We start from the raw sequence: 13928 nt of genomic DNA, 5'->3' as shown, positions 1-13928 counted from the left end.
AAGCACCTGCTACAAACTCCTGGGGCACATAATAGACATCAACCTGATGAGGCATCTTAGCAATCGCAATATTCTTGCTGATAATCAGCATGCATTTAGGAAGCATAGATCATGCAAGTCCCAGCTTATTCTGACAAAAAAATGACCTGGCCAAAAGCTTCAATAATAATGTCACCACTGATTTAGCAGTGCGCGACTTCTCCAAAGCATTTGATGTCATTACCCACCAAAGATTACTAAAGAAGCTCGACTATTATAATATTCGCGCCAACACTAAAAGATGGATTTCCCATTTCTAGACGAAACATCTCCAGCTGGTCCGTGAATGGAAAAAGTTCTGAATGGTGTTCTGTGTTATGGTATACCCCAGGGCCCACATTTGTTTTACTCTACATCAACAACATTCACAGAAAAGTCACAAGCACCATTAGACTATTCGTGGTCGACTGTTTGGTATACCATCCAATTGAGTCAGCTGATGAAGATGTTCTCCAAAAGGATCTTGATAGCACAGTAGAATGATCACAAAAATGGGGCATGCACTTCAATCCTTTCAAATGCAAAACCATGCATGTCACCAGGAATAGAAAACCAGGCAAAACATCATACAAAATCCTGTGTATCACCCTTGATGAAAGCAAACAGACCAAATACCTTGGCATCAAAATCCAGAATGACCTGTGTTAGAATGATCAGATGTATCATACAATGGTGAAGGCAACAAGAGTCCTAAATTTTCTGAGATGCAACTTCCATCATCGTTCAACTTCTGTTAAGGAGAAGTTGTACCTTACCCTTGACAGACCACATTTGGAATGCACAGTAGCTACATGAGACCCATACTCAAACAAAAACACTACTCCTGTTGAACGAGTCCAGAGACAGGCAGTCCGATTTGTCACAAATACATATGGAAGAAAAATGAGTGTTACAAAGCTTTTGGATTCATTAAAGTAGAGCTCTCTCCAAGACAGACGTGAAGCACACCACTTGATATGTTTTTACAAAATGCTAAACTGCCAGCTTGATATAGACTACCAATTCTACACTAAACCCAAGCCTGTGAGGAGCAGACATGGGCAGGCAACCCAATTGGTAGAGCCATTTTCCAAGACAGATGTGCACAGCAATTCATTCTTCCCCCATACAATTAAAGCATGGAATAATCTTCAGCCTACTACAAGCCACTACTCTAGTGATACTGTAAGTTAAGTCTCCTGCATGACAGATGCGCTTAACCTCCCAGTATTTCCAAAATGCTTTCTATTATTCAATCATATTGAAGAATTCTTTGTCATCTGTATCATGTTGGGTTACACAAATGCAAAATGAACTGAATATTTTGTACTAGTTTGCAAATACTCAATTTCCCTTAAAACTCCAATTTTGCCTTCAATTAACATTTGGGGTAACATATGAATGAAAAGAAAACCGATCAGATCAAAGCTCTTTCAGTTTCATGCCACTCTGAGACAACATTATCAACTAACGTCTTTCTTGCATACTGGAATTTTGAGACAATATTTATTTTAAATGGCAGCTGAACACACACCTTAGCTCTCATGAAAAAAAAATCATTGCATTATTACTGTGGGAATTCATCTAATTTAGTTTTTACAAACCTTTGTTGAACTGCCTTCGGAAACGGTTGCTAGGTTCCAAAGGATAACATAGTGAGTGCACTGGAGTGCATGTACAACAATCTAAAAAGCAAAAATATATTTCATAATTTCAGTTTTTAGATACAGTAAGTTAACAATTCACTATTATTCCATTAAAATCAACACACGAAACAAATACCTGTTCTGGCATATCACCATTTTCAGTTCCAATCTTCAACAGTTTATAATTACTGCCAAACAAGTCCCATCTTGTTAGATCATGAGCACTGGAAAAGCAACAATTTTAAGGTTATAATTAAGTTGTGGAAAGACAATAGAAACAACAAATGCACTTGGCTGCAGATGCACACAAAGAAAAATAAAACTGCTCTCTGAAGCAGTGAGAGAAAAGGATCGAGGAATGAATGAAAAGGAAAGACAAAATAGCACAATGAGGAACAAAAGTTTTTGCTTTTTACAGAAAATTACATTTCCCATTTAATTTTCAAGTATTTGTGAGCCATCTTAATTATATAGTCAATACAACACACACATCAAAATTTTGCCAATACTGGTTTGTGGTGTTTGGGGACCTCCCCTAACATCTTGAACTCACCCAAAAATAGATACAACTATTCTTTTACAACTCATACTCATCAGGCTGATTGTTATAATTCACACATTTCAAGCAGCATCACTGTGAATTCATGTACTCTTTTTACAACAAGGAGGTAAGAACTGACCGTAAGTATTCAATCCAACCAAGAATTATTATTAATAGGTGCCCTAAGACTTCTATGTACCACCAGGTTCAGGAACAGTTGCTACCTCTCCACCATCAGACTCTATAACAACAGACTCACTCAGTGACTCAGTTAAGGACTCGACTTAACACATTATTTATCACTGATTTTGTTTTGGATTTGCACAGTGTGTACGTTTTGGACACGTCTCTTTTCTTGATTCAGTTTACCCCAACAACAGGTAGAAATTCTGGTTGGTCCGCAGGAAAAAGAATCTCAGGGTTTTATGGGCTGTCCTATGTGCACTCTGATGATAAATGTGAACTTGATCCAGATTTTTCTGGTGGTGCCAGTTGTTTTGCAAAAGCTGTAGTTCAGCACTCATTGACAGAGTCTTCCAATTTGTTCCTGCTGCTGAACGGTTTATGGAATTGAGGTTCTGACCACACAATTGCTTGAACTCCCCAGAGCTGGATAATGGGTGCAGACTTGAGGAGAAGCAACATTGAAGCTCAGCAGACTTTTAAAAGTTATGCTGTCCTTCCATATTAGTCATTGTTAAATGCTCGCATTCTTTGACTGGTCTTTTTCTTCATTTTAAAAATTCCAAAATCACCTACATCTTTGATAAGAGACCAATCTCCATCTTAGCAGAATGCTGGGGTGTGGGACCACCAAACTACGCCTTATAGACCGCACCACCGATTGCAGCATGCAAAAGATCAGAAATCAGCATCGTCCACAAAAGCCTCAGGTTTCGATTAGGGATTTGATGTGGTGGGGGTGGACAAAAATGAGATCAGGTTGGCATAATCCAGTTTATTGTGTCCTGCTATATTCAAGGCAAAAACATCTCTCGCAAGTAACCATGCTTTCAGAATCAGTGAACTTGACAGAAACGTGGGAGAACACACAGAAAAATGCCTTAAATCTAATAAAATTAGATTTGCTCTTGATGTTGAAGAAAGGTCAAAGAACAAAAAACAGTCTTTTGTTCAAGTAGATACCACTGGAAGCCAAGAATGTTACAGTCAGGTGTCCCAAGTAATCCAGTGGGGGAGAAAATGATTGATGATTCATTCTAAACTAGGAACTTTTAATCATGAAGTCTTGTCTGCTTTTCTAATGAAGATGATTCTACAGTTTCCATTGAAAGATTACTCGACATTATTCTTGGAAAAAATGCTTTGATCATTTAAAACACCTTTATGCTGATTGCTTAACATTTCTTTGCAGTTGCAATTTGTTATGAATATTTCCTCATAGAGTAAATGAAAATATTACTTTCCATACTCTATGTAATCATCAATTCTGATACTTATTTTTACAGATCTAAGCACTCATTTATCTGCACCCATCACCCTTCCCAGCCTCCCTAATCCTAACATGCCAGGATACCATATAACCATTTACAGAGCGGAAACAGACCATGTTGGCCTTTCGAGTCCGCTCCGGTTCACTGATTTTGTGCGCCCTCTTCAGGCATTGGTCCCGGTAGATCTTCATTCAATAACCTTATCAGAACATTCCAGCACTGCTTCAAAATTTGCAAAGTGGAACAGTTGACAGAGTCCATTTGGAATAATTTCTGAGAATAATGCAAAGTGGCACCAAACACAGATGAGAACATTCGTGTTAAACAGCAAAGAATTTTCTATGAAAGAATGATCACAAAATGACCAAATTTCACTTTAAATTTTAAAATGAAGGCAAATACAAAGATAAGGAGGCAGATTTTAAAAAGTGTGACTGGGAAAATAGATTAAAAGGCAAAGTGACTGATATGTAATGGCAGTCATTTGAGAAAATATATAATAATTCTCAACAAAATTTTTGAGAAATAAAACTGAGGGTCTATATGGCAGAAAAGCAGAATATAGATTAAATAGTGAAACTGTAAATTGTTACTGCTTTCAAATATTAAACATAAACAAAATTTAAGATGTTGAAAGCAATGAGAAATGAAAGCACACTTTGGCCTTCATTATAAGGTAACTGGGTACAAACTGCACTGGAATGCTGAGACTGAAAAAATGTGTATAACTTGTTCAATACCCTACTTCTTGGTGGCTGCTGTGAAATTTAACATTTAGATTTTCATTTGTAAGAATAGTTGCGAGGAGACAGTAAAATAACATTAATTCTCCTCACTTGGCTTCCTTTAGGTCTAATAAATGCCTGTGTTCAGCTACAAAAAGAACAGCACTTATAAGGCTGCTCATTAGTTCAACTGACCTTTTTGGACACTGATCTCCAACAGTAGAAGCAACAAGAAGATGTCACACACCTCAAAAACTTGATGGAACACCTGAGGAACCTATTTTGGTTCAAGCGATCCTGTTCAAAGTAACTTTAACATTCAGGTCATAAAGAGATTAGAGCCCTAATTGTGGATACAGTGAGAAAGTCTCCCATTCTCAGATTGAAATTCAGAAGGGATAAGCAATTATATAAAACTATTGTAAATTAGGACAACTCTTTCTAATTTATTTTGGAAAGTAGGTTAATTATATAACTGTGTGTTAAGAATTCATTTAAAATCCAATCAGTCCAAAATTTGCTCTGTATTAACTAAAACATTATATATAAAAGACCCATTTTCAGAAATAGGACCTTCTTTCAGAAACCAAAACAATAAACAGGTTCAGCTCAGAAAAAAATGATTCATTTACAAATTCATTCAAAATAAACAAAGTTTTATTCTGAGAAAGAAAAAAATTACAGTCCCATCACAAGAAAATCCTTTCTTAGATATGCAGATCCGTGTATAAAAGAGCAGGTTCAATTGTATAAAGGTTCCAGTATTGACAAGTAATACTACATTTCTACTGTAAGGAAGACTGAGAGTCACCACTTTATCCAGCACCCCTCACAGAATTGAGGCCCCAGCGAGAAACGAACTCATGACCTCTGGTTTACAAGGCCAGTGCTCTAACTACTAAGCTATCGGAGTCTCAATTGGAATGTCTTGTTTACTTTTGTATTCAAATCCTCTTGTGGTGAAGACAAGCAGACAATTCATTATTGAGAAGTCTTCTGTACCTGCACATTTGCTTTCAGTGACTCTTGTATGAGAATACCCAGAAGCCAAGAACAAAAAAACCCCCACCTTTTTAAAAAATTGAATGTTTAAAACTTCTCTGCCTTTCTATTTTACCTAAGTGAATGACTTCACAATTTCCTTCATATGAAACTTAATTTGCCGTAACCTCCCACATTTACATCATCTATATTCCATTAACCCATCAGCATCTATCTCACATCCACATGATGACGCAGCCTCATATCAACAAACTGATTGATTATATTTGGTCCTTGCACCAAAAAGCACGATAACTTCTCGACACCCTTGTTCCATGAAAATGATATTTGGCCAACTGATCCAAAGCTCCACATTGTCCTCGTCTCTCCTTTTAAAGAGTGGACTTGCATTTGTAAACTTCCAATCTGTTGGATCTGTTCGAGAATCTTGAATTTTGTACTGAAATGTACCAAAATATTGATTCTTAAAAACAGGATAAGCTTTTGCTTGCAACTGTAAAATTATTTAATCTACATTTTAAAATTCTCCTTTGTAAAAATAGTTGGTGCTGCAATATCTGCTAATTTGTCCATCAAATATAAGCAGGTTTCACATCACTATCCAAGTTAAAATATCATTTCTCAAATGCAAATCAATTCTATCTTTGAATGGGAATGTACCTTCTTTTCACATGTTTAAAGGTTCATACTTGCTCAAAAATCTGTACTCACACACTTGCCAAAAAAAACCCAAATATTTAAATTAAGTGGGATGGATACTAATATACACAAATAATCCTTACTTGTGAAAGGCAGTGATTCTTTTCAATGTGGACAAGACCTGGTAAGCATCATCTTCATCAAGTTCTTCATCCTGTTCCAGAAACAAAATTTAGTAAACACATGCACCAAAATGCTCTTAACTGCTCCTCATGAAGCTAATGTATCCATTTAATAAGAGGAAAATTGCTCATTCCATGCTAGTCCATGTCTCTAGTCAAGAAATAGCTTATACTGCCAAGTAACAAATTCATCTTCAATATTTAAAAAAAATTTAAACCACTTTTCTTTTTTTTTTGCTTCTCTGCTCCACCACCCTTCTCCAAATCCATTCCTTCCATAAACTCGATGCCATGCCTTTAGTTTCTACTGATGCTGTTGACCCACTCAATTCCACCGCATTTTGTTTTTGATCCTGTTTACAGCTTCTGCAGTTTCCTGTGTCTCCAAGTTTTTTAGTCCTTTTATTGTAATTTTGTATCTGATTTAACGGGATCTCTTGAGGCCAAATTAGTGAGTAGATTCGCACAAATATTGAAGTAAAAAAAAATTATATGACTACTTCTTAATCAAAGAAATGTACTGGCACAATTATAGCACTGAAAGGGTACATACACTTCGTTAATTTCTACCATAACTTTCCATGGGAGATAATGAATATTAAAATAACAGTAAAGGTCAAGGTGTTGTTTATATAGGACAAGTGCAAAGCAATACCTTTGACTAGGCCCTCTGATTCAAAAATTCAATTCACCAGTCTTTTGCTTAAACTTGCTGTCAACTCATGCAAGAGCGACATGATATCCAGCAAGAATTAGGCCATTCATTTTAAATATTGGCTGTAAAACTGTATGGTTTGGACACAACTTTGATTTGAAGCTGGAAAAATACTTTGACACAAATTAGGACAACTTTTTAATCTCTGATTTTTCCCTTGTAAATCTGATTGACCACTCTAACTTAGTGCCAACTCCAGCAGAACAGAATGAAACTATTTTAAAAAAAATTGAGTTTAATATCAAATGATTTTATGTTCCTCTATTGTGTACATAAACTGCTATTTTCAATGCAATTCTTGTCTGAGAAGGAAAATATTTTACACAGTCACTGCTTCTATATGAATATTAAGAGTGTTCTAAATAATCTTGTATTGGATTTATCCATAACTTTCCATTGTCATTCTTAAGCAATGATCAAAAAGTCATGTAAGATGGCAAGACATTAACTAACATCCTCAATCAGGTGACAAATCTTACACTCAACATTCTAACGCACTCTATTTCCAAAATTTGGATACATTGGCACCTAATTTTTTCACTCACATCTTCACAAGACAACCTGTCAGTTTAATTTTTTTTTTTAATTAAATTCTTTCAGGATGAAAAATATCATTACCTAACCCACATTTCTTATATTTATACAATACAAAATTGTACCAAAATCAAAAATGTTTAAATGAAGATAAGTTGAAATTAAAAACTACAGAATCAAAATTGCTATATTCAATATTCCTGATACAAACCTCTTGCAAGAAATCTTCAAGCATGTGACTGAACTTATCAACCAGTTCATCGATTAGCTGGCTCCTCGATATGTCCACTCTGTTAAATATTGTGTATTCATCATTGCAGAGAGCATGATAAGTTTTAGAACAAGCTTCTAAGACTTCAGTGTCCACATGTTTTTCCACAATATCTTTCAGTTGCTTCAATAAAGAATCCAAGTGCTTTCATAAATAAAAGTGTAAAATATTTGAATTAATACTGATATAAATTCAACTTCTTATATTTTGGTGTGTAAGTCGAGAGATAAACTACAGCAACAGCCCTACAAATTATAATTCAACAGCAACTCATCTGTCCAGAATGACTTGTCTTAAATATTTTGAAAATATTATTTTACTATTATAGCAAAAATACAGATTTCTTCAGAGATCAAGCAAGTTGGTGAGACAATTACTTTTAAGTTAAGAACAAAATTTATACACCATCTATTTATATACAGTTTAATAATAACTAAACGATAAAGCACAAACTCTCTCCACCTGTGGAAAAATATGTAACATTTTGGTGCTCAATTCTTCAGCAAAACATTTCCTGTCACTGCCTTTATAAATACAGTTAAATTGGTCTTTCTTTACATTTATTACAATGTTCAAGGTTCATATTTATTAACTATTTTTCAGAAAGTGAGACCACTTTTGATACTCATTTGATGCGTATATCATTTTTACCTGTTCTCTAACAAATCACAACATAAAATGTATAGTAACAAACAAGGCACAAATTTTCTATTGACATTGGAAAATTAATCTTGAGTATTTGTATTATGTCCAATGGAACTAGAACATTTCAACACAAACATTAACATAAAAACAAAGCATATTTTTACCTTTTCAAGTCGACCAGTTGTGTAGATCTCCAAGTCAAAAAACAGTGGCAACTGTAAAAGGTTTGTTACTTTCTCTGCATCAATAGCATACTGTTCAAAGAGCAAAGAAAAATGGATCCAAATAAACCAACAATAGAGCACGATAAAATTCTACAGCAGCAAAGGTAGGTGTCCATCCTGTCATGTTAATACTTGTCAAATATAAACTATTAACATCACTTCTCAGTTCTGTGGGCAGCTATTGTGAATGAAGTGCTCATACATAAACGTTTAATTATATGATAAGAAAATCTGCTGACACAATCTATTCAGGAAATGAGCTTCACAACCATATGATAATAAAGACCACAATAATTAATAAAAATTAAGGAGTTCATATTTTCAAACAGCATTGTTGGGACAACATCAGGATTCCTTTACTCAAGATGTCAGCTCGGCTCGCAAAAAAAACCCCACCTCACATGAGAGAGAGGAAATGGATATAACCCATGCAAAAATTAGAGACGTACTGAAAGACTTGCATGATCAGTCACTTTCCCAATCAGGAGGCAACAAAAGATCTGAATTTTACATTCCAGGAAAACTTGAAATTTCCCTTGTGTCTTGTCCAATGTTTATCAAGTTACAACAACCTGAGGGACTTGCCTCAACCAAACTGAATATTTTATATTTTCCAGATCGCAATCATTACAAGATTAATTTCCCTGAGATCATGAACTCTTTCTTATTTTCTTGAAACAGATAGAAAGAGCATTAGTGCACAAAACCCATTGAAATTCCTCAATGAGTCAGATAACTGGAATAAATAAAATCATTTTATTTACTCCTGCTCGACTCAGATCCACGAATTCCATATTGCTGCCAAACCAATCCACCCAGAATTCAGTCATTAATTGAACATCCATAAAAGGTGAAGGGGTTTTGAAATTAAAAGCCCATTCCTTCACGCAAAATTCTTCCGGATAAAGCCAGCTCCAATCTACATTGTTAGAACAAAATTGTCTTATAAATGACTTGTGGAATTAAAATCTTTACTAAATTCATTGAGATTGGTGAAGGTGGTCCAAGGATCAATCCCAAACTAATACAGTTTGTATTCAAGCCCTCCTGAAAGAACAGTGAAACATTATTATCTTTTAAATAATTTTCTAAGCCATCCACTAGTTTACAGTGACTTCTAATCTAATCCCTGCCACTCACTTTTTCTAACACTCTGGTCTAAATTTTACGTCACCACATGGAGGCCCACTTACTACGCACACGAACCAGCTCCTCCAAATGGCATTCGCACGTCGGCAGGGAGGCCAGGTCCCAAAATGGTGAAAAAACATATAAAGTTGGGGCTGCAGGCCTGAATAAAGTAGCCTTCAGTACATCTCCAAATGTGTCTGTCATAATTGCTTTGGTGAGGTGTGCAGCATATCACCACATCAATATATTTATTATAATTTATTTTTTAGAGTTGTCCACCAGATATTTTAAATACATCTGTCATCCATATTTAATGATCTTCACTGGGCTTGCCATTGTTGGTCTCTATCCTTTCTGCATTTTTGGATAATTGAGAAAATATAAAGAATTTTCATCAAGCCATGTGCTCTCTTTCACAATGGATTATGTGATGGGAAGAAACCTGAAAACCCCATTTCTATCATGTTTTACGACATCTTAGTATGATTAAGAGAGTTCAGCATGCAATAAATTGTCAGGTACTGTCACTGTCCCTTGTTAAAAGAACTACAGGTATTATTTACTGGTTGACTGAAGGATGGCATTCACTCATTACTGTGTTTGTCAGCTAAACAAGTCGAAGATAGACTTTGAGCTCAGACAAAAATAATTCTTAGACAGGGGCTTTACCAGCAGAATATGTTGACAGTTTCTGCATGTGCCAGTCTATACTGCAGAGATCTTCAGTCGACTTTCTGTGTCTCAAAATGCTTAATTATAAATATTTTTCATTTTTCTCTCAACCAGCAGCCACAATCTGAACTCAACATTTCTAAAACTCAACTGTTGCTAAAGTGCAATCTGGAATTTAGGTGATAACTACAGAATTTCCTGCAATGTACAAATAACTATGCGAAGAGGAGGAGAGACGAGACAAGGTTTTTTTTCAAATATAGCGTTCAATTATAACATCAAAAACAAAAGTATCCCTTTGTTATAAAATACATGACTGCTCTAGTCAAAAAATCTGCAACTCACACACATTACAAGTGAAGTCCAGAAATATTCCAACAGCAATGAAAATAATTAAAATCATTCTACCTTCGCTAAGAGCTGTGGAAGAACAGATGAAAACTGCTCTGTAACTCTAGTGCGGTCATCCAATTGAGCTTTTTTCTCTTTCGCAGTTAAAACCTAATAATAACATTGTAAAAATGTGTATTTATAACACAATTACTGATTTCTTAATAACATATAAACATTATTCTTAAATTCATTACCTGCTCAATCTCTCCAATTTTCTCATCACTTAATCTTAGTTCATAATTAATTTTTGTATAAAATTGAACATTAAACGGAAACAAAGATTGTAAACAATAACCTACTTTTATCTCTCATCACATCTTTAAACAGACTCAAAAACATCTGCCGTATTGTTTGTCATTGGAAATATATTTTGTCAGCATTAAAAGTTTGTACCTGAAAAGGAAATCATTATTGAACAAAATCTCAAAAGAACACGTTTGCTCGACTCCTAACATGCAACAGCATTGAAATGCTGAGTCAAATTCTGGCACTCATTCTGGTATTGCGTTTATCTACTGCCACGAAATGCAGGTTTTTGTTTTTCAACCCTTGACCAGGTCTGCAGTAATTGGGTTTCCCTCATCACAGGCATCATCTGAGTGGTGTTTTCCCAGCATATTCGTTTTTCATTTTCCAGCATCTCCAATGCCCTCCTCTGACAGTTTCAGCATCCCCTTTATATAAAATGTTATTCTGTTCTTTGTTTTCCCTGAATCTCCATCTCGAAGCAGATCAATTGCCACAAACAGGTAGTCATAGGTCAGCCTACCTGAACAGGTCTCACTTATTTTCTCTCGATTTCTACCTTATCAGGTATTCTTTTTGATCTCACCGTTCCTTTTCAATGCAACTAAAAACACGTCCATTTTTAAAATTTTACCAAATCTGATAAAATGTCAATGAACCAGAGAATGGAAAAAAGGCCACAGAACACTACAAAAACAGAGCCTTTGGCCCATCTTGTCAGGGTCACACAATTTTTCAGCCAAATCCCATCAAACTGCATCCAGTCCAAAGCCCTCCATACCTCTCTTATTCATGTACTGATCCAAATTTCTCTTAAATGTTGCCATTGAACCCACTTAGACTATTTCCACTGGCAGTTGGCTCTACACTCTCACCAACCTCACTGAAGTTACCCCTAATGTTCCCCTTCAAACATTACATCTTTCACCCAAGCTCAGTAATAAAAGTTTGCTTGCATTTACACTAGATATACCCCTCAGAATTCAAAGTTCAGATTTATTGTCAGAGTACATACATGACATATACAACCCTGAGATGTTTTTCCTGTGGGCCAGAGAGAATTTCTTCACACTGGTAGTGCAAAAAACTGTACTCAAGATAAATATACAAAGAGAAAAATGTAAACAAAGAAAGAAATATAAACAAACAGACTATGCAATATGGAAAAAATAAATAATGTGCAAAGTCAGACTCCTTAAATGAGTCTCTGATCGAGTTGTTACAGAATATGATCGTAGAGGGGTTGCAACTGCTCTTAAACCTGGTAGTATGCATCTTGTGATACTTCTTTCCTGATAGCTGCAGAGAACACAGCATGATCATTGCTGCTGCTCTCCGACAGCAGCGTTCGATGTAGATTTTCTCAATGATGGAGTTTTGCCTGTGATGAAATGGGCCGTGTCCACTACCTTTTGCAGGGCTTCCCATTCAGATGTTGGTACCCCATGCAAGGCCGAGATGTAACTAGACAGAAGGTCTTCCACTACACATCTGTAGAAGTTTGCTATGGTTTCCAATGTCACACAGAACCTCTGTAAACTCCTGAGGAAGTAGAGATGTTGATGTGCTTTCTTCAGGATGAAATTAAGTGTGTTGGGTCCTAGAAAGATCCTCTGTGAAAGTGACTCCCAAGGAATCCTGGTTTCTTCTCCAAAAATGCACCCTCAGACTTAGTGCATTAAATTCAACCTGCCATTTGACAGCTCATTTTCACACATGTTCCCAATCTTGCTGCAAGCATGGAAACCCTTCCTCACTGATCTTTACACCCCCAATCATAATGACATCTGCAAATTTGCTGATACAATTTTCGATGTAATCATTCAAATCACTGATATAGATGACAAACAACAATGGACACATTACCAATCCTGAGGCATACCACTAGTCACGGGCCTCCAGTCAGAGAGGCAGTCATCTACAACCACTCTCTGGCTTCTCCTGCAAAGCCAATGTTTAATCCAATTTATAACCTCATCCTGGATACTGAGAACTGAGTGTTCCTGGTCAACCTCTTATGTGGGATCTTGTCAAAGACCTCACTAAAGTCCATCTTTCTTCCATCAATCTTCCTGGTGACCTCCTCAAAAACTAATAATATTGGTTAGATATGACCTACCAACACAAGGACATGTTGACTATCCCTAATCAGTTCCTGTCTATTCAAGCATTTTTGATCTGGTCTCTTAAGGTAACTCCCAAGAATGTATCCACTACTGACATCAGGCTCCCCTGCTTGCAATGACCTGGATTATTCTGGGAGCCTTCCTTAAACAACTGAAGAACACGAGCCTTTCTCCAATCCTCTGGCACCTCCACCATGTCCAAGGATTTGAAACTTTCCCACAGATGGCAATCACCATAATTTTTACATTAAATGACTTGAAGGCATAGTTAAGATGGGGCAAAACCAAATCCAATCACACAACACTACAATCCCAAACTTTGCTCAATATTGGTCTTTTTTTTTTAACAATAACCTGTCAATCAAGTCATTCACATTAAACTTAGATCCTCATGTCATAATCTCATATACACATTCTGCAACTTAAATAATGTGGGACATTTACTGACAAATCTCACACAGAAATGGTTGCAGGCAATGGTGGACTGGCAAGGGGATAATCATAATCTGATTACTCAAAAAGGAGAAGAATGCTGGCCAGTACTTATTATGTAATAATAATAAGGCAGTTGCCTTATTTTAATGACTGGACAAGGATAGCATTTCAGGAAGAAAAAAATAAATTGCCCATCAATCAGATAAGCTTCAACCTCTTTTTTTTCCCTTGTGCATTTCATTTTATCTCAGATTGTTCCACTGGATATGGCAAACAGTTATAGATCTGAACAAAAACAACTTTACAAATAACCGTTTTGATTTCAAACA

At 36.0% G+C, this 13928-nt stretch overlaps 1 protein-coding gene across 5 annotated transcripts in view; it reads right to left on the bottom strand.

Annotated features, from left to right (window-relative positions):
• Positions 1-13928, bottom strand: part of stag2b (STAG2 cohesin complex component b) — a 133326-nt gene that overhangs the window by 31990 nt on the left and 87408 nt on the right. For all 5 annotated transcript variants that reach the window (XM_069892924.1, XM_069892925.1, XM_069892921.1 and 2 more), the window contains 6 exons: positions 10808-10900; positions 8537-8626; positions 7668-7871; positions 6169-6239; positions 1801-1888; positions 1623-1703 (listed from right to left, as the gene is read on the bottom strand). In XM_069892924.1, the coding sequence (XP_069749025.1) occupies positions 1623-1703; positions 1801-1888; positions 6169-6239; positions 7668-7871; positions 8537-8626; positions 10808-10900 (627 nt within the window). The remainder of the gene's footprint in view (positions 1-1622; positions 1704-1800; positions 1889-6168; positions 6240-7667; positions 7872-8536; positions 8627-10807; positions 10901-13928) is intronic.

The sequence above is a fragment of the Narcine bancroftii genome, chromosome 8 (genome assembly GCF_036971445.1).
Source record: "Narcine bancroftii isolate sNarBan1 chromosome 8, sNarBan1.hap1, whole genome shotgun sequence".
Lineage (NCBI taxonomy): Eukaryota > Metazoa > Chordata > Chondrichthyes > Torpediniformes > Narcinidae > Narcine > Narcine bancroftii.
Note: the sequence above shows the minus strand (reverse complement) of the source record. Positions and strands in the feature narration are given on the sequence as shown.